The sequence below is a fragment of the Phalacrocorax aristotelis genome, chromosome 1 (assembly GCF_949628215.1).
Source record: "Phalacrocorax aristotelis chromosome 1, bGulAri2.1, whole genome shotgun sequence".
NCBI lineage: Eukaryota > Metazoa > Chordata > Aves > Suliformes > Phalacrocoracidae > Phalacrocorax > Phalacrocorax aristotelis.
Genome location: NC_134276.1, coordinates 161,032,514 through 161,056,634, shown reverse-complemented (window position 1 = coordinate 161,056,634; position 24,121 = coordinate 161,032,514). Strand labels below are relative to the sequence as shown.

Sequence of the window (24,121 nt, the reverse complement as noted above, 5' to 3'; positions counted from 1 at the left end):
TGTGAAGCACTGTGCAGAGAGGTCTCCGAGTGCAAAGTGCAGGGGAAGCGGTGGGAGGGTCAGGTGAGGACTGAGAAGGGCGAGAGGAAAAGGTCAGTGACGCAAGCCCGATGCGATGGCTCTCAGCTGAGCTGCTCTGCTGTTTGTCCGTGGTGCGCTATTTCTGCTCAACAACAATTCACACATCTGGGGACCACAACTCCTTCCACCACCCACGCTCTTCCTCCCCCCTCATGGGGGCTGAAGCAGGGGAGGGGGGAAGGAGGGACAGCTACTGCACCAGGCTGCCAGCATAATTTCCAAGACTGATGGGAAAAAAAACCCGAGCAGTCCTTTTCAACAGCCACCTTCGCTCTGGGCACTGAGCATCGCCAATGAGGGAACCTGCTGCCCACCAAGGAGGTAGGGAGAATAGGACGAAGGGGGGGGATCCTTTCTCTTGGGGTCCCAGGAAGGTCAGCACTGGGGAACTGTTCTGATGCCCTCATCCTTGAAACATAAAAGCAACCCTGCAAGTTTCCCCTTAAAATGAAGGTCCCACCTGGGTAGACCATGGCTAAAGGAAGGGACTCTGGCGCCTGCAGACATGTGTTGTCCTTGGCCTGTTTCCACGGTAAGCGTTTGAGTGGAGCCAAGCACTTGATCCTCTCCGTGTCTCCCCACTTGGCTGCAGCTGTGTGTGCGTGCATGTGTGTGCGTGTTTATGTGTGCGAATGTGTGCACAGGTGCAAGCAGAGGGCATTCCCCCTCATTCCCCACAACCCGCTCCCAACTGTGGGGCACAGCACACAAAAATAGCCTAAAATAGCCCTCCTGGCGCCGTGCTGGCTGCGAGGGCTGCAGTTGCTCTTTTGAGCTGCAGGGAGAGGGAGGCTAAAACTATGAACTGCTTCAACGCTCTGTGCCCTTTCCTGCTTCTTATGCAGGAGGTGCTGGAGCAACAGGGAATGGTGATATTCAAAAAGGCATTCCCCTCCTGTCCATGCATGCTGCTCTTAAGAACAGAAGAGGAGGAACGTGACACAATGGTCTTGTTTTTCTTTCAAGGAACAAAGTCCCATTTCCCCTGAGACCTCCACATCCCCTTTCCCAAATACAGGTGCAGTCAATAGGGTGGATGTGGTGAGATGTGGCTTTGCGTTTATAGCAACAAACCTGAAATGTCTCACATATAAAGGGCTCTGTGTCACATCTCTCAAGCAACACCTTCAGGCTCCTCAGAGGCCACAGTGGGAAAGTAGTAATTTCCATACTGCTTGTTTTTTCTCCAAGTGGTGGTCTTGCAGTGTTCACCAGCATCTGGTTAGTAGTCTCCAGCAACAAGCAGCCTTTCCTACTCCAGCCCCCCCATCCAGAAGATGGGCTTTTCAGTTGCATGCAACCATACCCAAAAACTTCATCAAGCTGCAGAGCTGCTCTGCTATCGGCAGTTCATCTCAGAGGGCAGTTGCCTAAGAGGAAAAGTTCTCAGAGGAGCAAGCCCAGAGCTGAAAACCTGATGGAGGTCTCAAGAGGGATGAGGACCCCTTTGGGCTGACCTGTTTTACAAGGCGATACATCACTTGGGGGAGTGAAGTGCACTGAAGTCCTTGGTTCAGGTCATGGACCTGGACTTCACCCTTCCCTTCCATTCCTTCCATCCAGGCACACTGTCTTTCTCGTCATATCTTCTGCCTCCCGAGGTGGGAAAGAAAGAGTAAAGTGCTCACAAGCAGCAATGTTAGAAGGCAAATGGGGGGTGGGGGCGGTGGCAGGTGGGAGCTGAACCTGGGAAACCACAGAGCAGGGAAACCACAGAGCATGGCTCTCCTGACTGAGCCCAGGGAAGAGACAGGAGCACCAAGCTGTGGGGAGACAGGCAGCTGCATCCAAACAAGTCCATTCTGTTCAGGTGTTTTAATGACATGAAGGCTAATAATTACCATAGTCACAAATCAGCAACCCCCGAAGGGCTTAAGGGGGAGCAGGGGGTTGGCTTTTGGATAATCGTTACATCATCAAGTATATTTTAAAACAAAATCAACGATCTAATTAAATGCCTTTCTAGAAACTGCTCAGGCACAGAGATTAAGAAAATGGAGAAGGAGCAAGGAGAGCTCTGAGCAGAATGGGTTGGTAGTTGTAATGGTTTTTTCTTCTTGAGAAGGAAGAGAAATTTTATTAAATTGGGAGCAAGCCTTACTAATCAAAGAACCTGAGGGTTTATTCCCAAGAATTTCCTTGCAGTCTTGCCTTCAAGCAATTTTCAATGTACAATAACTCTCTGAATTCTTCTCCATTTATTAGGTCTGGAAGCTGTCATTGCTTCATATTAGGCTTGTCAAGCATTCACACGCAAGCCCCTCTAACTTTAAATAGAGAGAGATGTAACACATTGGCAGGCTGCAAAACAGAGCAGGGCTTTATCTTTCCAAGACTGCCCAGGTAACAAGGTAATAATTTCCCTCAAGGACAAGAGCTGTTGCTGGTGCTGAATAGCAAATCGGCCAGCATTCAGCTCATTATCTTGCTCAGGCACAGATTTGGTGTAAGGCTGGTCTCAGAATCCAGTCCTGCCCTCCTGTAGATCATATAAGTTGCACAGGCACTTGCTTTTCAATGCAGGTCTGTAAGCAAGTTCAGTAGGCACTCTGGCCATGCATCTTCAGCATTCAAAGCCAGGGGAACCCTCAGGGACGTGCACAGGCATGTTTTAATACTAGAAGTCAATAATGTCCCTGTATACCTGGGCAGTGGGCACCTGCATGCAGTGCAGGATCTGGTGCCTGGTCTGCAAATCTCAGTTCTTGGTGGGAAGATGTCCTTTATGCCCCTTTCTCTGCTGTGGAAATTGAGATGCAGAGAGGATGTGAAAGCTGTACAAATACATCGATAGTCCCATGAGTGCGCCACGTTCCCTCAAGTTCACACTGGTGAGTTTTCCATTGCAGGTGTGCCAGGCTAAGACCATCTGCATACCCAGATGCCGCAATTCAGCTGACTGAGACCACTTGCCACGCTGCTTTGGCTCAAACACATGCTGTGCCTCACACACTATGTCCGCAGGCTCAGACAAGGGCGTAGGTACTGGCCTTCCTGCGTGCTGCCGAGCCCAAGGGTACAGAGGAACACAGAGTGCCTGGCCCAGGGTGAGAGACCAGGTCTTCACTGAGTGTCCCTGGGGAGGGACTCTGGTCTGCACAGCCCTTGTGGCACCACAAGCAACCATTGGGGAGCAGGAATCCACACCTAGAAGTTCTCTTAAGCCTTGAGTCTGCTGCTTGGGCTCCAGCCCTTCAGACCAAAGTCCTGACACTGTCTAGTTCTACCCAAACATCACAAGAAGCCAGGGCTGAGGTCTTGAATGGGGGCATCTCGTGACTGTCCCGTGCTCATGCTTATGAGCTCATAGTTATGTGTTCTCAGCCAGGCAGGCTAAGAGTGAAACTGTTCGAAAATAGCATGCTTCTCCTCCCACCCTTGTTTCCCCACTTCTCTGGGCCTGTGACCATCACTGGCAGGGAGTGAAAGTGAACACCTCCTCCACCCGCTCCCAGCTGTGGCCCCAGACTTGCCTTGGTGAGAGTGCCTGCAAATGCCTCAGCTTCCCATCACTTTTATCCTTAGCCTGCAGGGCTAGGGAATCCCTACTTTTGAATATTTTTTGTATTTCTGTGTATATTTGATGTCTTCTGCTTTTACCAGGCTGATCTGTCAGGACACTCTTTGTGTGACAGGAGTTGGAAGGGAAGAAATGCAGGAATATCTTCTGCTGTATACGTGGGCTTAATGCTTGCTGCCCAGCATGGTTACCCCATTGTGGTACCTGATCCCAGAACTTAAACTCCATTGCCTAAATACCTCTCCACTTAAACACAGTGATGGAGATTAACCTGAGGGCAGCGTTTAGCCTATAACAGCAATATCCCTAGGGGTGGTGGAGCAGGAGGAAAAAAAAAATCTTGACTTTTTAATGTCATCCCAAGATTGCCATTTTGATACAAAGCAAAGCCTCTTTTAGACTGGTAATGTGAACAAATTCAATAAAGAGCTCGCAGATACACTAAACAGTGGTTCCCCACAGGGCCATTTTTACAGACTTTTTTCGGAGTAGAACCACAATTTAAGGGGAAAATAACAGCAGATGTAGAACAATGTCATAGTTTTGAGAAGTGCATGTATACGAATGGCAGGAAATTCAATGTAAAGGTTATAGTTAAAACAACATTATTTGGAAAGTACCAAAAATAACCTACAGAGCATGTAGAGATCTTCACAGTGTATCCTCTCAGGAAGCGAACTTCAGTGGCCATCAGGGCATCTGCCCTTATTCCCTCACCTCCTGCTGGCTCTGCACCCTTCCCACTGCTCCACCTCAGAGCGCCGTGGGGACAGGACACTGAGATGGATCTGCTGAGCTGTCCACTGAGCTCACTTCTAGTGAGCTGAGTGGTTTGTAAACCACAGGCAAGGCATTCCAGTTAGCCTGGGACCCCAGACCCAGATGAAAGCCAGCAAAGGGAAGGGATGTGCCTAACCTAATGACAGCATTGATGAATCATAGGATAATTTGACACCACACAATACTTCTGTGCTTCACACTTCTTCACTCAGTCTGTTCTGTTCACCTCTACCATTCTGCAGAGACTCTCAGTGGACACGCAACTGAAAATGAGAAGTTTGAGCGGCAGTGCTCTTCTCTAATGAAAGCAGAGCGAAGGCAAAAAGATAAGCCTGTGCATAAGGACCTGTCCCAGCCTTCAGGGTTTTTAAAACTTGCATTGACCCTGAAACACTGATCTGGCCTGGACAACGCCTTTAACCAAGCCTCCAACACCACACTTTTACCTGCTGCTTTAACACCAAACAACAACGCTGACTAGTGAGTTCATCCGTCTCAGTCACCATTATGGGCACAGGAAGGTAATCACAAGAACACCTCGCACGTTGTCGCTGATGGTGTGGTTTTGTTTGGCTTCTCACATTACAAATGGCACCATTCCTAATAATGTAAAGGAGATAAAAATTGCCAAATTCTCAGTAGCACAACATCCTGGGCAATCAAGTCTGAAAACTGTGCTGACAGCCAGTGTGTTTATCTGTATCAGATGGGATCTGGACACAATCATGGTATCATGCTTGTGTAGGAAACCCTCTCTTACTTATGCCACACAGTAATTACTTTAGTACATTTTAAACTGTGTTTCCAGTGGAAATTAAACCTCCTGAGGCAGACTGTGTCTCCATGCATTGGTGTTTGGCTGTCTGCTAGCTGATCTGTCAGACCATTCCCCCTCCCCTCACAATTTTGGGAAAGCTACTCAATTCCAGTCACACTTGTCAAAGGAGTATATCCCTTTGGGATATACAGGATACATGAGTATATCCCTTACTACTTTTAAGCAAAGGTGGCTGGATAGAGGAGAGCTGGCTCTCCATTAGCACCCTTAGTGGGAAAGTCTTAAATGTGACATGAGTCCTTACTAGATATAAAAAAAATCTTCCCGAGAATCTAATGTAGAGACCCAGATCTAGAAAAAACTGTCTCCAGTGAATTGGCTGACCAGATAAATCTTTGTTTTCAACTGTAGCAGGTGCTTATCTTCTCTACGGACTAACTACATGTTAAGTATTTCTCTTCCACTATTTCAGGTACCACAGTGCATAATCAACCTTATCTGATTCTTACACATTAACAAAAAAAAAAGAAAAAAAGGGAATCAGTGGGTTTTCTTTTTGCCCTTGATAAGCTGAACAATAAAAAAATGGGTGCTTTGTGTTCTTGCTTTCCTAAAATGATCTCTGGTCTGAAGGAAGGTGCAGATTTCTCAGTCTGAAGGACAAACAGGAAAAATGATGGTTAACGTGACTAATGCATTGCAGCTACAGAGCTGGTGATACCAAGAGGTTACTCACAGAGCACTTCAGTGCTTCAGCTCAGGACTTCTGCGCCAGAGTAAGCTATGTTCATTTAAAGGGTTCCTGGGAAAGGCAGGCTGTGCCCTGATGATACATACCATTACAGCTCCACCCTGTTGGGAGCCTCCAAGATGCAACTAACACAGACAGTGATTACCAGAGCAGAAGTGCACACAGCCCATCCTCTCCCCTGCTCCTTTTCAACAGAGGCTGGCTGGTCAGGTTCCCCAGTTGCCCATGCAAAGGTTGGCCATAACACGAGTCCTCAGATGACTAGCAAGAGCATCCAAATGACAGCACTCAGACTCCTGGTCCATGTCATACATGGTGAGGAAAGAGGTGTTGCACTCCAAACCACTGGCCAAGTGAGTGCTTTATGCTGGAGTAACTGCAATGCTCTTCCAGAAATGGTCATGAGGACCCACTATTGCAACCTCCTTCAAAATGGCTCTGCCCGTGCCTTCAAATCATTGTTTTGCTCCAACACTATTTCTTTTTGAGGTCTAATATCTTCTGAGATCCAGTCTCTGAGGTGGGATGCCTGTGACTAAAAACTAATCCTCCTCCCACACCCTTTTACCACTACCTGAAATCGAGATCCCATTGTTGGTAAAGGAGGCCCCATCCTTCAGGTTTATGGAGTCCTCAAAAAGAAACTGCCTGGAGACTTGAGATTAGCCTCTGGCAACTTTTGGTCAGCAAAACCTGCTTGCTGGACCTGAGCTTGGGCCTTGAGCTGCTGTAGGAGAGAAAGGTGAGGAGCACAGGGTATGGTGACCACTGTGTGTATAAAAGGAGATTCTCATCATCTGGCCCCATACCAGTGGCCATCTTCATGCAGCCCAGACCAGACAGGAAATGTGATGAGCTGCACTTCAGAGAACTGTGTCTGTGGATGGAAAAAGAGACGTGTGTGTGGACACGTGTGCATATGCATGCCTATTTGTTAATTGGACAACCATTGGGCTGTGGATTTGTGTTTGTGCATCCCTCTTGGCTTGGGAGGCAAAGATGATGTGTGCTTGGGAAAACATCTGTCTGTGGCAAAAGGACCTTCTAAAACTAAACGTGCCCTGCAAGGCCCATAAGACATTAGCCATCTGCAAAGGTGAGACCATGCTAAGCTTTGGAAGAAGGTGGACATATTTTTTTTACTCCCTTCTGGCCTGTTGAATGGACAAGCCATGCCAAACAGGCACTGCAGCTACTGCAGGGCAGCATTGCCTGTCTGGACTAGCTGCAAGTCCCAGGTAAAGGGGGTGAGTCTTCCTTCTGTGGAGTAAGTGGCACGCTTGCCTGGTAGGGAGGCTGCGGAATGGGTGTTCCTGTGGTATCACACCATCTGCAAGTGTGAGGGTTGTGCCTTAAACTTCTTCACACTCAGCACTGCCCTTGTTCCACTCCCCTTTGACCCATGATGGTTCCTCTGAAACTGGGGCACTTGTGGAGAGGGTGGTTTCATTCTGGTGTACTTAGGTCAATGACTTGAGTTATTTTTCACAAACTGGCTCATGGTATTTCTACTGCAGATTGACTCCTGTCCTTGGTTTCAAAGTGATTTGTGCATGTGTGCAGACCCTGAGAGTGATATGAGTGGTCTGTCTGGGCATCTGAAAGGGGAAGCTATGGGTCTCTTGCCAGTGTCCCAAGAGGACAGGTCCTTCTCTCTCTCTCTTTTGCTTCCCAGCAATAGTTACAAACTGGTCCCAGTATATGTCAGCACTGCAAGCTAACACCTGATCCCTCCACCCTTGTTTCTGCACCTATTGCTTTACCAGCAGGAAGTAGGACGTGGTTTGGGGCTTTTTATTCTCGGCCTCGCTAGCCTTTTCGATACTTCAGGGCCTCGTCTCAGTCTGACAAGGCAAGCAAGTGGCAGCTTCCTGTGCAAAGGTGAGAGGGAGAAGATAGAGAGAGACCACGCGTGTACAAGAGGAACGGCTCCACAGCAGAACTGCTGGGCTGAAGACTCCTCTCTTACTCCAGCAGCACTGGCTGATGGCTGGACATGCACTGAACTAGGATATCCCTCTCCATCACTCTCCATTTTCCCCCTCCCCATTCCCATCACTGTTTGACGTCCAGCCCCTGCTTCCAACCAACCCTGCGACCTGGTCCCCGGGGACTCCTTTCGTCTGGACCGCCGGGTGCCTGGTGCTGGAAGGTAAAGGGGGCGATGCCAGCTCTCTCCCACACGGGGGTGGCTGATCTGAAAAGCGTCTTGGAAGGAGTTTCAGTCTGACAAACTGAATCTCGCCGTTGGGGAGGGCTAAGCACGTATTTATCTCTCTGTCTCTCCACAGTCCTCTCAAATCATACCCCACATCTCACAACCACGCCGCCTGCTTTCTCTCTCTCTCTCTCTCTCTCCCCTTTGTCTGTTAATGCATTGTCGTCATGTTTTTCTTCCTCTGAACCTAATCTTTTATCATAATAGGAATCAATATTATGCCTCATGCCAGCCTTTTATAAACCCTCTCTTCCCGCTCCTCTGGCAGTCCCGGCAAGGTCCAGCCGGACTCTGTCTTGTTTTGCTTAGCTCTGCCTGGGCTCCAGGCTTGCTGAGAGGTGCAGGTGGTCCCTTCTCCTGTGGGCAGAGGCAGACCTTGAGTGGGTGTCCAGGTGGATGGGGAGAGGGGGAGGCTTGGATGAAAAGTTTGTAAGCCCAGTCTGTCTAATATGGAGCATGGCTGTACAGGCTTGGTAAGACAAGGACCCTCCCTGGGTACCACGGGTCGATGAGGGGTGCTTCAGAGTTTCCTGATTACAAAGCCCAAATTTTCTGCTACACCTAAAAGCATGGATCCTTCCAAGGCAGTGGAGGGTCTACTTGGCAAGGATGGTACATGGCTTGTGCATGACTGTGTAATATTTTTTGATATGGTAGAGCCTGGACTTACTAGAACCCGGTAAACTCCTTCTCCCTGATTTCTCCCACTGTCACAAACAAGCCATTCAAAATCTACCACCTAAGCCATGAGTTCTGCAACTAACTTTTGTCAGTTGCAGCCAGGGACCCCTCTTACTCAGCAAGCACCTAGTTATTTCAGCCCTGAAGCTTACAAAAAAAAAAAGCTCTTCAAAGCACAAGCTGTGTGCAACCAAGGCAGCACTCTCTACCTGAGTCAGCAAGCAGCCTGAAAAAAACACATGCGGACTGCTGTGCACTCACACACACATTTCCAGAAGGCATTACTCCTGCAAACAGCCTGCCTGTGCTGCACTGCAAACGGTTTCAGTGCTGAGCACAGCACCCAAGGCAGGAAAACAATGAGGTGCTGAGGGAAAAGCACAGACTCCAGAGTGGAACGGGTATGAGTTTCTGAGCCTGGAATACTGGCACTGGCTTTGAGCCCTGCATCCTGTGAGGTGATATCTTCCTAATTTGCATTGCTAAGCTATGTTAAGGGGGATCTTCTCTCTTTCAGTGTGTCACCAGTACAGATGAAGCCCTCTTTGCTCCTTCTGTGTCACTTCTGGCTGTTCAGTGTCACACCTCTCTTACTGGCATCAGACTCGGCACAAGGTAAGAAGTGATTCCCTTCACCCATGCCAGCCAGGTGAGCAGGGAGGGTGGTCAGCCAGAGGAGCGTGTGTGCCATGGTGTGTTGCTGTGCAATGATTGTATTGTAACTTACAGCCAGAGGCGGTTGCAATAGTTAAAAGTCCTTTATGAGCACATCACCCTCCAAGGACAGAGAGAAGTGAGTGGCTCTGCCTTTCTTACTTGGAGTTAGTTATCCAGCAGAGGAGCCAGTCTGCAGTTTGGGATGGACAGAATTGTCTGGGGTGATGGTTAATGTCAATCATCATTGCTAATTCAGCCATGTTACTGTTCATCTCTTCTCTGCTGGAAGGTGCCTCCAGCCTAACTTGTTGGTATGACTCGCGGGCGGCTCTCTTCTGCGACTGGAACCCAGGCAGGGACCTGGTTGAAGCACCATGCCAGCTGGAGATTTTATCAAGTTTAGGATTTAGTGAAAGGTGGGTAACTGGAGAAGCTGAGGAAAGCCAATGCTGTGAATTAAAAGTGTCCTGAAAAGTTTACCACTTAACAAAAATGTAGGCTTTCCCTCCCCAGGCCACATGTAGTGGAGTCACAGAGCTGAAGGGCTTTGTCTTGAACTTTGTCTCTAACCCCATGTGGGCTGAGATGCTGGCCACTGATCAGTCTTTTGTCATATGACAGTCCCAAACTGTCTAGCACAGCCCATCGTCCAGCTCCATAGCTCTGTCTGTGCTTCATTTTCAAAAAAATTCCTCTTCCTTGGTAGCCACCCTCTGGACTGAAAGGCGTTTTCAATGGAAAAGGAGGATATATAGAGATGGTGCCATTTGCCCATTGCCAGGGTGAGCTGGGATGTTGCAGCCTGAGTAACAATAAATGAAGGAAAATATTGTTCCCCTTATCTCCCCTGACCCTTTAATCTCTCTCATGTTTTCTTCTCCCACACACCTCCCAGCAGAGGGGTAGGCGTGTGGCCAGAACCACAGTGAGGGCTCACTGAGTCTCTGTGGTCTCCCAGACTGGCATCTTTAGCCAAGAGACTTACCAGCCTACCTCAGGGCTTCCCTGAGTGCCTGTCATAATGAGAGGCTCAGTGTGATTCTGGCAGTGGGTGGGTTGCTCGTGACTGCCATAGAGACACCTCCCGCTGGGGCCTGGTGCATGGACCTAGAAAGCTAAAATATTTATGTTGCTCCATGGGTGTGAATCACAGAGGCTGGGGCTGGAATTTGGGCTGGATTTGGAACTGTGGCATGGCTTGACCAGAACTCTAGGACGCCACCTCTCCCCACGATCAGCAAGGCCCAGGCTTTATCTGACCTTACAGCTGGAGCAGACAGCTCAGTCTGATACCCCTTCGATGCTCTCCCACCATGTCACCCTTTGTGCCATAGCTCAGCTTAGGCTGTCTAGCCACGCTTGCCAGACCAGGAGAGAGGTCATGGCTCTGCCAAGTGTGACGTATGGTCCTGCCCGACTGAGATGTAACCTGGTTCAGAAGATACATCTCACTTGGTATCTGAGATCCTACAGGACAGCCAGTGGCTTGAGGGAGACCTGTAAACCCTGGAGGGGCTGAAACAGGCATCCATCTTACAGGGCCACGCTGGTGCAATTGTGGGCTGCAGGTGTGTTTGGGCTCTGCATGCTTTGATATAAACAGGAAGCAGGGAAGGTAAAGCAAGAGGGTTTTGTGAAGACTTGGAAACTGGAAACCTACTGTTATCTTTGGCTTGAAATAACTGGGATGCTTTGACTCTCCATGTGCAAGCATATTAAATTTGTCTGAGTGATGCAGTGGGGAGAGAAAATGGGATTGCATCCTTGCTGTAAACTCTTCAGCAAATATGGTAGGATGCAAAATGCTTTGAAAGATCTTTAGTGCTACCTAAAGTTTGACTAAATACAAAACAGCCTTCCAAGCTCACTGGAGTTCTCCTGCTTAAAACCCAGGGATTCTCTCTTACTTGAACAATCCAAGCAGTACTGTAAATTACCCAAGGCAGAACACATGACAGGACTGAGGACATGCATCAAGACCTTCAACAAAAACAGTGATGTGAGTAATTCATCTGGGATATTCTGGCTAATGACAAGGTGGAAAGTGTTTGTAAGTGGATTTGGGGTGTATGAACAGTGTGACACCCGGGAGCAGTATAAAAAGCCCAAACCTAATCCCTGACTCTGGTTCTGGGGTTGGGCTTGGAGTTGTGTATTGTCGATAATGCATCACCCTTGTGGGTTCCCCTGCTGGGAGAATTGGCTTTATTGTGAGCTGGGCCACGCTGTCCTGACACATGAAGAAGCCTCTGAGGAGGGATGGACAGCACCACCAGCTCTGAGGCCACCTCTTGGCCTCATTTTCCTTTAAGAGGTCAGTATCATTTTCCAGATCATCAACTACTGTGAAGCCTAGTTAACGGCTTCAAGCTGCATCGGGGGAGGTTTAGATTGGATATTAGGATCAACTTCTTGACTGAAAGAGTGGTCAGGCGTTGGAACAGGCTGCCCAGAGAAGTGGTAGAGTCACCACCCCTGGAGGTATTTAAAAGACGTGTAGAAGTGGCACTTCAGGGCATGGTTTAGGACACATGGTAGTGTTGGGTTGATGGTTGGACTTGATGATCCTAGAGGTGTTTTCCAACCTTAATGAATCTATGATTTTATATGTTAAATGCAAAGTGCAACAGCAACACATCACTGGAGCTAATGGTGATGCAAATCCTCTAGCTATTATCTTTTATTTAAATCAGTTGTTTTTAGATTCATTATGTACTTCCTTCAGTCATATCCAGAATTATTGTAGTCCTTGTGTTTTCAGAAAAAAAACCCACCCAAATATGAGCTAATTCTCCTTATTGATAAAGCCACAACCAGTTCTAATGACAGAAGATGTTCTTACATTTGCACATCATGTGCAAAGACAAATTGCAGGGTTGGTAAACAGCTCCAAAATCTTTTCTTTCTGATCAAGCAAATTTCCCTATTGCTTATTTAATACTGTATGACGTTTGTAGCCCTTTAGTATCATTGCATTTCAAGAATAATATTTAATACTAATGTTGTCTCAGTCTTACCAATGAACAACAAAACGTTTTCGTAAAAATATTTTTTCTCAAAATATGCCACTCATAGAAAGTAACTTGTTTCTTGCTTAGTCAGCACATACAGCAATCCTAGCAAACTAGCATATCACAATATTTTGTGCCCTTCTCACCAATGAACAAAAAAAATCCAACTACAGGAAGTATAAATCTTTGGTTCGTCGCTGACCATTGAGGCTTACGCCTTTCAGCCACAAATATCATCCATATTTATTATCAAGTATTCTTAAACCTCATATACATAGGCAATACTTAGAAATACGTAAGCTTATTGATAAGGCTTCAGTGTCACTAATGGTAAATGTTCCTTGCAGGTTCAATACTTCACCGCTGCAGACAGTCTTACCATGTCTGTCCATTGCCAGATTGGAGAGAATAGGTCTATACCTGTGCAAATAGAAAATTTCAGGCCACTTGCAAATAGTGAGTACTCATCTGTCTTGCAGCCTCTGAAGCTTCCCCACCAAATGATATCTAATTTCTCTTCCCCATCCACCCCTATCCAACACCCACAGCTGATTTTAGACTTGTGTCTTTTCCTTGTCCCCTACATTGACTTCTGCCACTTGCACCTCTAACATGCAATGTCATGCCAGCCGCTTCCTATCCTGCCTTGTATCTGGGACACTAGTGAATGAGAGTGCTTTGCACCAGGAGTTCTGGCTTCAAACAAGTAGTGACAGCTCAGCTGACCTCCTGAAAAATGCATGCTCAAGAAGGAGGGAAGGTCTTGCTGCTCTTCCCCTGCCCCTTTTATCAGATATTTGCTTCCAGCCTCCTTTAAGCCAGCTTTGGCATGCATCAATCTTTGCTGAAAGGATTCAACTCACTAATCCAACAGAAAAACATCTGCTTGCGTCATTTTTTTTGCTGGATGTGTGAGTGTACCTGGCTCAAGGAGAGGTCCAATAGAGCTGCTGCAAGGTAAGGCATAGGAAGGCATGTCTGGATTGAGGAATTGGGAAGGATCAGACCAGACAGTCTCTGTAACTCCATCCTCTGTGGTTGTAGCGCTCTGAAAGAGCAGCTGGGAAGCAGCTATCACCCCCCAGCTGTGCCCCATTCCTGTCTGTACGATTTCCCTGTGGATCACCCCTACAAGATAGGATGCATGGCTATGTGGGATTGATTGCACTGACTGCAGGGGCCACTCTCACAGGAGGAGCTGCCTTTAATGTAGTCCAGAGACTACAGGCCTTTTGCCTTCAGTGACAGTGGGGAAGAAGGAGGAACAGAGAGGGGAGCTCACTAACCATCTCACGTGGCTGTGACTGGCTGGAGTCTGTGATGACAGCCAAGGCACCAACCCTGCTGCAATGTGATTTGTGGTGGAGCCCTGTTATGGACAGAAAGTACGGGAGTATCAGCCCTGCTCCTTCTCTCTTTCCAGTAAAACTGAGGCCACCAGGAAATCTTCAGATGGTTACCAAAACTGAAAACACCTACAACTTAACATGGTGCCTGAATGTTTCGTCTCATTATTTGAAAGGGGAACGGGAATACCAAGTGCGGTATCGAACCACAAGTCAGTCCTGGGAGGTGAGTACAGAGTGGGGCACTGGAACCTGTCACCATATGAATACTGGTCTTCTTTACATCACCCAGGATTTGCTCCTGGACCTCACCTCAGGATGAAACCAGTTTTGGTGAAGCTGGAGAGCAGATGACACCTCCCACTCTCTTATCTCTGTCACCTGCTGCCAGTGTTTGGTGATGACAGGGAGGCAGATGGGAATCCTATTTTACTTAGTGCTGTCATAAAGAAATCCAGACAGCGCCACGACAGACCTGAAAGAGATGAAAAAGAGCAGAGAAGCCTTGTCCTCCAGGGAGAAGAAACAGTGTAAAGGTGTAGGGATCTGAGGCAGGTCCTCTGTGAGGGCCTTGGAAGAGATGGGTAGATGCGTACATGAGGCTGTAAGCCAGGGTGGTGATGATGCTCTAATTTTGCCCTACCCCTAGGAGGCCAGAAACTTCACCATTGTGCAGGACCAGATGTGGGCAGTGTTTGAAAGACTCTCCCCTGACTTGAAATATGAGGCCGCTGTCCGTGCAAGGCCAAGTCCCTCAAGTGTCTACAAAGGCGTGTGGAGCGACTGGAGTGAGACAATATTGTGGAGGACACGTGCTGACCGTAAGTATCAAAGTCAGGCGGTCTGGCCTGGAGGGAAAAAGGGGACTCAGGGAAAACAAAGTAGAAGGTTCAAGCAGGCTGAGAAGCTGGAGGAAGATGGGTAGGGAGCAATAGAAAGTTTGAAAATGATCTGTCCCTCCTAATCTGTTAGGTCAGGCTGCCTCAACAGGGCTTAAGGGCAAAGACCCCTTGAGCCCAGAAAAGCCCCTCTGACTTCCAGGAGTCAGGAAAAATCCACAAGTTGTAAATCAGGGACTGCCAGATGTCTGACCTGCAGAAGCAGTGGCCAGGACTGGCATTTTCCCAGGTGCTTCTGTGACCTAGGAACATAAATCCAGATTTCTAAAATGGCCCAGTTCATTGGAGCCATTGATCAGTGAAATGCAGTGAAACAGAGCACTCAGCTCTTGAACCAAAGGAGACCTGAGCCTAGGAAGCAAAGTGTCATGGAGAATGTGAGATTTACATGTATGTTAGTCCCTTCCAAAAAGGTCTGCCAAGACTTGCATCAGCCATTACCATGAACCACAGCATGGAGGCCATATCTAGCCTTGAAAGTCAATGCCCTGGATGAGTCTCTTTGGTGAGTCATTGGCTGTGGTCTCTGTAATTTCTTTTCTGAAAAATAAGCAGATAGAGGTTATTCCTTCTCATATCGCCCCCTCTCTGCCCCTGCTCAGCCCCTCCCTGTTGTGCCTGGTGCTGGTATAAACAGAGGAGCTATGTTTAGAAAGGGCACTGTGTTGCTGCGGTGATCAAATTTTGTCAGTGTGTGATGTCAATGAATAGCATACAGCCGCAACCAGTTGTCATAGCAACCAAGACCCAAAGATAACCAAGGTACTAGAGGCAGAGGAGACAAAGTGATCTGAGTAGCATCTCAAGGACAGGCAAAGAATGTCCTAAAAATGTCTCCTCCTTATTTTATTGTTCTCTGCTCCCTCACAACTACTCCAGAGGAGCTCTGCAGGCCCAGACCAAGGGGTACTAGGGATGGAGGGAGATGGGGGTGGCAGGCAGAGGAGACAGGCACCAGAATAACAAGACTAAGCAGAATTGCACTGGGGAGATGTGTGTGAAAGAGACAGATTAAGAAAAGTTTGAGATAATGCCCGACAAGCCTGAGGAGTGATGGCAGAGCTGGCATTGTGAGAATTCAGTCTCTTTCTCGTAACCCTGAAATCCAAGTACTAAGATCATCATGTGGTAGAAAGCTGTAACCTTCCTAGCCTCCTAAAGCTTTCCTACAACTCTTCAAGTGTTCAACTCCACTTATGCTGATTTTAGGATTCCTTGCTTTCATTTGCAACAAAACTGGCAGGTTGATGGTCACTTCAACCAGCACTGTGGTACCTCATCTGTGGCAACCCCCAGCTGTGGTGCTGTTATGAACAGGGAGTTCAAGTTGTTCAGCACAAATTATCTGTTAAGCCGTGCCAAATAGACATTGAAACCCATCGCAGCTCAAAGGCATCCTACGCAACACAGCAGAACTCATTTATCTGACCTGTATATTCTAATCTTATATAATATTATAATATTACAATATTATATAAATATTATGTTTTATACACAATATATAATATATATTATAGTATTTTATATATTATAATTATATAAAATTATAATAAAGGCCCACTTTGATCAGCTTGAAGAGCCATGGAAGGTATGCAGCTCCTACCTCCAGAATCCTGGCTAAATTTTCACAGCAATTCCCTCGTTCTCTCTCATCTTGCAGAAACATCGCGGCCAGTCTTGCCAGCTCTTATAGTGAGCAGTTGCATCTTTGTGATCATTGGGACTGCCTTCCTTATTAACTTACGGACCCTGAAATGGTAAATGAGAATCAAGTTTTCCTGTCTGTTCCTCTCTTATAACTTGTGTGTCTTCTCAAAACCAGAGTTATTTTTCACTTGCATTACTCAGGATAGAGAATTACTTAAAAATATGGTCTATAGCCCAACATTTTGAGGGTGACATTTGTCTGGGGAGATATATCACCACCCAAGGTGATGTGGTTTCACCACCGTCATCGAATCATGCCACACTCCCGTGACCTGGTGCTGTCCCTCAGCTGAATTAAAAACAGCTGCCTCAGCACTTCTGTTGCCCATGGATTAGAGTGATGTTCCCTGGCAGGGATGCACCAAAATTGCCTCTTAAAAAGCAGGTCAGTAGGCTGAGCACTTCCTCAGTAAAGAGGACCAAGCAAGCCTAGATCTGCTACCTTCTCACTTCAACACTCCAGCAAGAACATAGCGACATTTAGTCTGTAGGCAAAACTCATGAGTGAGGAGCACAATTCTTCCTCTCCCTGGTCTGTGCAGTCCTGGAGTGTCTCATCACATCCTGGTAAACATCTACATGATGCTTTAAAGACTTCTTTGTCAGTGTTTCTACCCAGACATTGCTTTTATTCGGGCCTGAAAGTGTCTTATAACGTTGCCCCATGCAATAATACAGAGAGTGACTTGTCAGCATGGCAAGGTTAGAAATGGCCTCATGTTTTCTTAGCTCAGGACAGAGACAAAGAAGCAGGGTGCTGATGTTTGTGGCAGGAAGCAGGGAGAAATATTCTCAGGGGTGAGGCAGCAGAGGCTAGGATGGCTTCTCTGAGGAAAGGAGAAGCAGATTGAAGGAAGTTGGATACTGAGAAAGTCACTGACCACTGTTTTACCTTGAGACATAACAGAAAGGTGAGGAAGTGTTAACTATATGGCACAGAGAGATAAAAAGGCCTCCTTTCTCCACAGAGCATAATTAACCTGGGGGAACTGGATAGAGGATAATGCTGAGGTAAGATCCAAAGAAGGATTAGACATGCATGAATAAAAATAGCATCTGCAGTGATGTAAGGTAGTTTATATGCAAGAACTAGCAAATTCTGGTGCTTCAGAGAGTACACTGATGGCCTCCAGAGGCTGGGAGGGTCTTTTCTCAGAGCATCCCGCAGCAAAACTTCAGCAAAAAGCTGACAGCCAACATCTCTGAGGGACTAAGGAGCGTATTAGATCACTTTTTGCTGCCTCAGGATAACAACACACTGGTTCCAGTGAAGTAGAGGCCATTGGATGGACACAAGATGTGCTCAGATGGCTTGCACAGCCAGTGTGTCCTAGCTATACCATGCAGTGTTCTGTTAACAGGACGGACAGTTGAGGCACATTTTTTTGCCACATTGCTTTGCCAGCAATGATCCCATTCTGGCCATGTGGTCCTCTGAGTCATTGTGGCGACAGCAAAGCAAAGAAGGGGCAACTCACAGCAGCTGGACCCTGGAAACAAGGGAGACCTTCCTAGTTTGTCATCAGGGCAGGAGGGGAGAGGGGCAGGTGGACAGGTTAAGGTGACCAGCCAGTGAAAGGAACCAAAGAATCTAGTGTATGGTTGGTTGGTTGTGCTTCCCCAGGGAAAAGGCTGAGGGGAGGGTATTTTCCAATGCCAGGTTTAACTGCCTCATCTCCATATCTCTCATCCCTTGGCCTCTGCATTTCAGGCCTCTCAAAAGCCAGGCAAGCTCTCAGGCTTGTTCTTACTTTACTTCTCCGCTGTGACAGGGTAGTACCCATGAGCTGTGATGGTCTCTCCTACCCCCACCACAGTGCCATGTCAGTCAGGATCAGGCCCTGCTTCATTCCTCCTTCTTATTTTCTTTTCTGAAGGTTTAAGAAGTTCATGAAGATTCACATCCCAGACCCCGAGAAGTTCTTTCCCCCACTTGTTTCAGTTCATGGAGGTGACATTCAGGTATGGGACTGGGGATGGAGCCAAGTGGTTATGAGGGAGAAATGAAGGAAAGGAGGGTCCAGCTGCACATGCCTGGGAGAGACACCTAGTTGTCAGATCAACATGTGCACACACAGTACATATGCCTGTAGCACCAGCTGCTGGTTTCTGCCCTCGAGTTTTATTTTCTGACCTTCTAAAACCTGACACTGAGCTGAGGCATCTCTAATTACAGAACTGAGAAATGGCAAACCACACAAACCTCAGCACCCTGCTCCCCTAACGGGCAGCCTGAGAGAAAACAAGGGACCTGTGGGAGGGAGCTTGGCCTCTCAGATCCCCTTGCACCCCACTTGGGTCCCTCCCTGCCTGCCCTAGGCTGCCCAGCTCTTCCCCAGATTTCCTGCTATGATCCTCTCCCCCTGACTGTGAGCCTTTTCTCGGCTCCTAATGTGAATTGCCATCATGCCGGATGGCACTTAGCTGTTTCCTGCATTCTTGTTGTCTCTTTCCCTTCTTTCTCCACCCCCGCTTTCTCCCCTTCCCTAATCTCTCTGTGAATATGGGCAGCTGCAAGGAGACAACTACCATTCTGTGCAGTATTAAAGGGAATATCAGATGCAAGATGTGGGATGTGATCCCAAGGGGCATCTCACTTTAAGAAGGGTGGAAACAAACTGCAGAGGGTCCAGAGGACAGCAAAGCTTTTGAAAATCCTAAGTGCAAAAAGCCTTAGAAAGCTTAAACTGCAGGGGAAGGGTGCAGAGTAAGGGCTTGGGGGTGTGCAGCAGGCACTGAAGACACTTTCTCAGTGCAGAAGAACTAGAAAAATTGGCTTTACTGGCCATAAAGGCAATGAAGTTGGATGTTACCAAAACCAGTTTATTTTTAAGGGTAATGGTGCAATGCAGGATGTCCTCATGGTGAGTGTGGAAATCTAGGCACAGGAAGCCTGGAAGAGCACTTTAGACAAGAAATCTGCATAGGGCCAAGTAGACATATCAGAAACTGGTTCAGCACCTAGGAATAGATAGCATGAGATGCAAAGTACTGCTTTTCGTGTTTCCACCTTCACTTCAACTTATGGTCCTGTAACTTCTTTCTTTCTTTCACTTTAATCTTCCATCCTCTGTCCCCCTTCCCCAGGAATCTCAAAACATAGGCTTGCAAGATCTGCTCTTCATTTCGAAGTGATAGAAAGATATACTCTCTCTAAAAATCCTGTAGGTGAGACATCATGAACGTGAATTTCCCTCCTCACCACCTCTGGCAACTCTTGCTTGGACAGAGAAAAGGTTGTTTGCTGTGCATGCTCAGGAGAAGAAACCTTTGGTTCCTCACTGCATGTTATACTTTGGGCATAACACTCTCCTGTGTTTCTTCCCCATCAGAAATGGCTCTCCTCCCCGTTCTCCACATCTTCCTACTGTGTGAACAGCACAGCCCCAGAGATCTCCATGCTTGAGGTGATGCAGAAGAATGACCAGGATTCCCAGTTTCTACTTTGCAAGGGAACCCCGACTCCTGATCCTCCCTTAGAAACCAGTGGGCACTCTGTATCCAGCTGCTTCACCAACCAAGGCTACTTCTTCTTTCACCTTCCCAACTCCTTTGAGATTGAGCCCTGTCAGGTCTACTTCACCTATGAGCCTTTCACCCAGGAGGGCAGTGGCAGCGAGGATGGTGAGTCTTACCATGCTCTTCCCTCCCCAGACCTCTGCACACTGGCAGAGGACATGCCTGTGTTGTCCCACAACTTCCTTCATTGTATCAAGGCGACCTGGGGCTTTCAAAACAACTCCTTCATGGAAGAGACAGAAGATGAAGCCCAGCGGGCCATGGCTATTTCTGGGGCTCTCCAGTCAAGTGAAGGTACTTTACCAACACCAGTTCTGAAGCAGGATGAGAAGGTGATGGACAAAGCCCTATGCCAGCTGTACACTCACTTTCCTGATCCACCGGACCTTCATGACAGTGATACTATTGATGTAACGGAGGGGAGTGGGAAGGCAGGCCCTCCAATTGACACCTGTACACCAGCAGCACATGCTGCCTCTTCTTTCTGTCAGCCTCCACCTCTAAGGCAAACTGAGGATGAGGATCCATGCAGAACAGTCTTCTCCAGCCAGGTCCCAAACACTGGTGCCTACCTTTCTCTGAAGGACCTCCAAAGCCAGTACAGCCATTGCTCTGTCTAGGATCTGCCTGGAGGAAACCCATAGGTGGGAAAGTCCTCTGCAGGGAAGGCTAGACAGACAGTTTTTCTATTCAGGACATGAATGTGTCTTCAGCATCAAACCCATTGTGAATGTTCCTTAATGAGGCTGAAGAACACAGTTACTCTAGAGGGCTGCAAAACCAGAAAAGGGATAGGATGGACAAGGTGTAAATTTATGGATGGCTACATGGGTAGCCCTAGTTCCCAAGGTAAAGTGTTCGTGAAACAGACTGCTGGAAATGAGAGGACATTTTGCATGGATAACCGGGCTACAGGACAGTAAAGCAACACACGGAGAATGATAAAGGTACATTAAAACTGTTCAGTGGCTACACAGCTAATGGAGACATAGAAGCCTGATTCTTAGGCATGCAGGTCAACAAGGACTCACCTTCATAACTAGACCTGTTTCTCTGCTATCACTGGATCTCATGGCATAGAAACCCCTTACCACACTGCTCAAGTGCCATCCTGAACCTCACCAGCTTGATTTTTCTTTCCCAGCTCCCTGTAGGAGGCTACGCCAGTGCTTCCATGCTTTGCATCTTGGTGTAAAATAGCACTCAGCTTTGAGGCTGAGCAGGCACATGGTCCATTTGCCTCATCCCAGCCTAAAAACCTCTGACGGGAGGGAGAAATACCTGAAGAGGTGGATATGAGATGTTTTACAGGGGACAGTAGCACTGCCAGTCAGTGCTGGGGCCAATCATGAAATGGGTGAAGACAACTCCTCCTGACTGACCAAGGCTGTAATTCTTTCTGTAATGTCCCCACTTCAGGTTTTAACCAGAGATTACATTCTGAGCTACTCGGTTCAGCTTTAGACTCAAGTCTCTAAGAGCCACAACTGTGTCAGCTGTCTAAGCAGTGCAGTGTAAAAGAAATCCCCATTATTGTGTTAAAAATACTGGGGAAATCCCCTCTCCCCCCCCGCTTCTTTCTCCCAGGTCTGATGATGGCAGTAAAAAGAATGCACACAATTTCCCATTCTTGCTGCAATATTTTTCATGAAATCGAAAGCCTCTCTGCCCTGCTGGCAAAATAGAATTATTTGACTATGATAAGCTGATTGCAGAATAGTTCATCCCACATCCTGTATTAGTGGAAAACATCGCAACAGCGCTGCCCATTCCTTCCATTGCTCAAGGGAAACCATTGCCTAATTAGTGAAAAAGATGTGGTCAATGAGCCCAGAAAACTAACTTACGAATCAGCACCTTTACTGAAAAGAAAACCTCAATCCACTCACAAAGAATGGAGATAGCAAAGACTACATTTTTTTTCTTTTTCCTCTGCATTTGCTGATCTGGGTTGAGAAAAAGCATCACACCATGGAAGAAAAAGCAGCAAGGCAAAGGAAGACAAGCTGTTCTTGTTACATCCATACCTGCATTCAACATCTGTACTGTCTCTCCACTTTCTTGCCATATTTCTGGACTATTCAGCAGTGGGAAAATACCACCCTTGTGCTAAAGATCTTTCTTCTAAGAGTTTTTATATCAAAAAGGTCAAGGATATCAAACTTCTTGGTACTTCTATCACTCCTGTGAGTATCACCCAGAACTAATTCTTTCCTACCTCTTTTTCATACAAGCACCAAGCTGCCCCTTTGTCCTGGTCCCACACTGTTACCTGACCCCACATTGTGCAGCCTGAATGTCATTATGAGTCCCAGCTACAGGGTCACCCACTGGCTTCAATTTCACCTCAAAATTGCTGCTCAAAGGATTTGAGCCTGCCTGCAGCTGAGAGGCTGGGGGAGCTATACCTCTCCTCTCATCAGCTTCTTCACTAACTGCATCAAGATGTGGTACGCTCCGTTGTCTCCAGGAAACAGCAGGTGAAGAAGACCCCACAGCTTCCCTGTTAAGGAAGCAAAAGGCTTGCCCAGCTGTTTGCTGTACTTTGAGAATCTTCCCAGATGGACTTCAGAAAGAGACACTGAATCCCTTGCCACTGATGAGAAATTTGCTATCTTACATGGACCAAGAATCCTAGTTGTAGTGATGGTTATCTTGTCCCAATGTAGATCTTCATAAGCTTCTCAATTATTCTTGCTGCTAAGTGCAAAAGAAAAACTTTGCCTCTTTGTAAATAAAAGAAACATTAAGGAATCCACAGTGTTCTTCTGTCCTTGGGGTGGGGGGAAAGGATTAACAGCTTTTCTAAATAGGGGACTAGGTAAAGCTTTCCTCAGACTAATATACCTTTAGCCCTCCTTCCTACTCCCTTCTGCAAGGGACTCAGCCACCTAAAACAGAAAGCAGAGTTGGAAGTGATCCTGCTGCAAGCCTCTGAGGACCATCCTGCTGGCTCGGTAATTTTCTCCCCCTTGTGAAAATGCTGACAGCTTTCGAGCTGGCAACCTGTTAGCACTGCATTCACAGCCACACTGGGTGTGAATGTGTGACACACTGCGGCAGGAAGTGCTCAGCATCAGATCTGGTGATAACCGGACTTTTCTTCCAGGAAGATGAGATCATGTGGTCTCATCTGTGAGTAACCCAGGTTGTGAATACCGAAGGCATAACACTCTCAGTGATACGGGGCCCTTTCCCCGCTGGGTCCCCAGGACCTCTTTGGAAATGTCCAATGGGGAGCCATCCCCTCTCAAGCTGATGTGAACACACAGTGTGTGGTTTGCAAAACGACAGAAAGACACTACAATGGTGTCCATCAGTACCAGAGGCAAACCAAAGCTGAATGCCAGCACTGTGTGGAAAATATTGAGCTAACACCCACAGACACGAGTCCTCTCTTTATCTTAAGCCTGGAGACAGCAAAGATAGCTGTCACATCTCTCATTTCCCTCTTTCCAAGATACTTTGTTCGTAAATAGGCAACATCACTGTCAGCCTCCTCCCACATCCCTTCCTTTTTTTTTTTTACTGTGGAGAAGTGGAAAGTAAAAGGTATTTGCAGCAAAGGAATTCCTCTGAAGTCAAATCTGATCAAGGTTTTGGGTCCTTAGTTGATTCAAAAGTCTGCGGTGATAGATGTGGTATGCTTGCTTAGATAGATCAGATTGAGATTCTATATTTATTGTTCTGCTGAAAACACCAGAGAAGGAAGATGCTTCTTTCCAGGAAAGATGGATACAAAAAGTAAGGTCTCTGGCATTGGGAAATACCCTCAGCCGTGTTACGATCCACTCATAGCCCTCATAGAGTAAGCTTGGGAAAGCCATATACCTATACATGTATGCCTAAAGATACAGCTAGACCCCAGTTATCTAGGGATATTTTGGCTGAAAGTAACTTTTTAAAGTCAAATCTGGTCTCTTAAATCTCACAAGCAGTTCTGAAAGCATTTCTTATTGTCACCGCACACCTGTTTCCCATATGTACAGCAATGAGTTAGTCAGGATAACCACACTGACACATTCCCAGTCTAACCCTGCAGCTTTTCATCCACATATAACATTCATCTACTACAATCCACCACAAGGCAACTACAGCAATGGCTTTAGGTCTTCATACAGTCCCAGGCTAAACCTGAACCTGTGGCAGAGGTGAAAACAGCTATCCCTGACC

General features: G+C 47.2%; 1 protein-coding gene across 5 annotated transcripts; it reads left to right on the top strand.

Annotated features, from left to right (window-relative positions):
* Window positions 1-68: 68 nt before the first annotated feature.
* On the top strand, window positions 69-22,696 carry IL2RB (interleukin 2 receptor subunit beta). Of its 5 annotated transcripts, none has more exons than XM_075076532.1 (11): window positions 331-402; window positions 7,428-8,062; window positions 9,327-9,424; window positions 9,756-9,882; window positions 11,360-11,465; window positions 12,825-12,933; window positions 13,901-14,049; window positions 14,473-14,644; window positions 16,383-16,479; window positions 18,307-18,391; window positions 19,762-22,696. In XM_075076532.1, the coding sequence occupies exons 3-11, from the start codon at window positions 9,343-9,345 to the stop codon at window positions 20,566-20,568; spliced, it is 1,734 nt and encodes a 577-aa protein (XP_074932633.1). In that variant the 5' UTR covers window positions 331-402; window positions 7,428-8,062; window positions 9,327-9,342; the 3' UTR covers window positions 20,569-22,696. The 5 variants fall into 5 exon arrangements, with proteins under 5 accessions (XP_074932649.1, XP_074932633.1, XP_074932641.1 ...); XM_075076540.1 differs by lacking the exon at window positions 331-402 and adding an exon at window positions 416-613 and having other exon boundaries at window positions 7,741-8,062; XM_075076548.1 differs by lacking the exon at window positions 7,428-8,062 and having other exon boundaries at window positions 69-402.
* The last annotated feature ends 1,425 nt before the right edge of the window (window positions 22,697-24,121 follow it).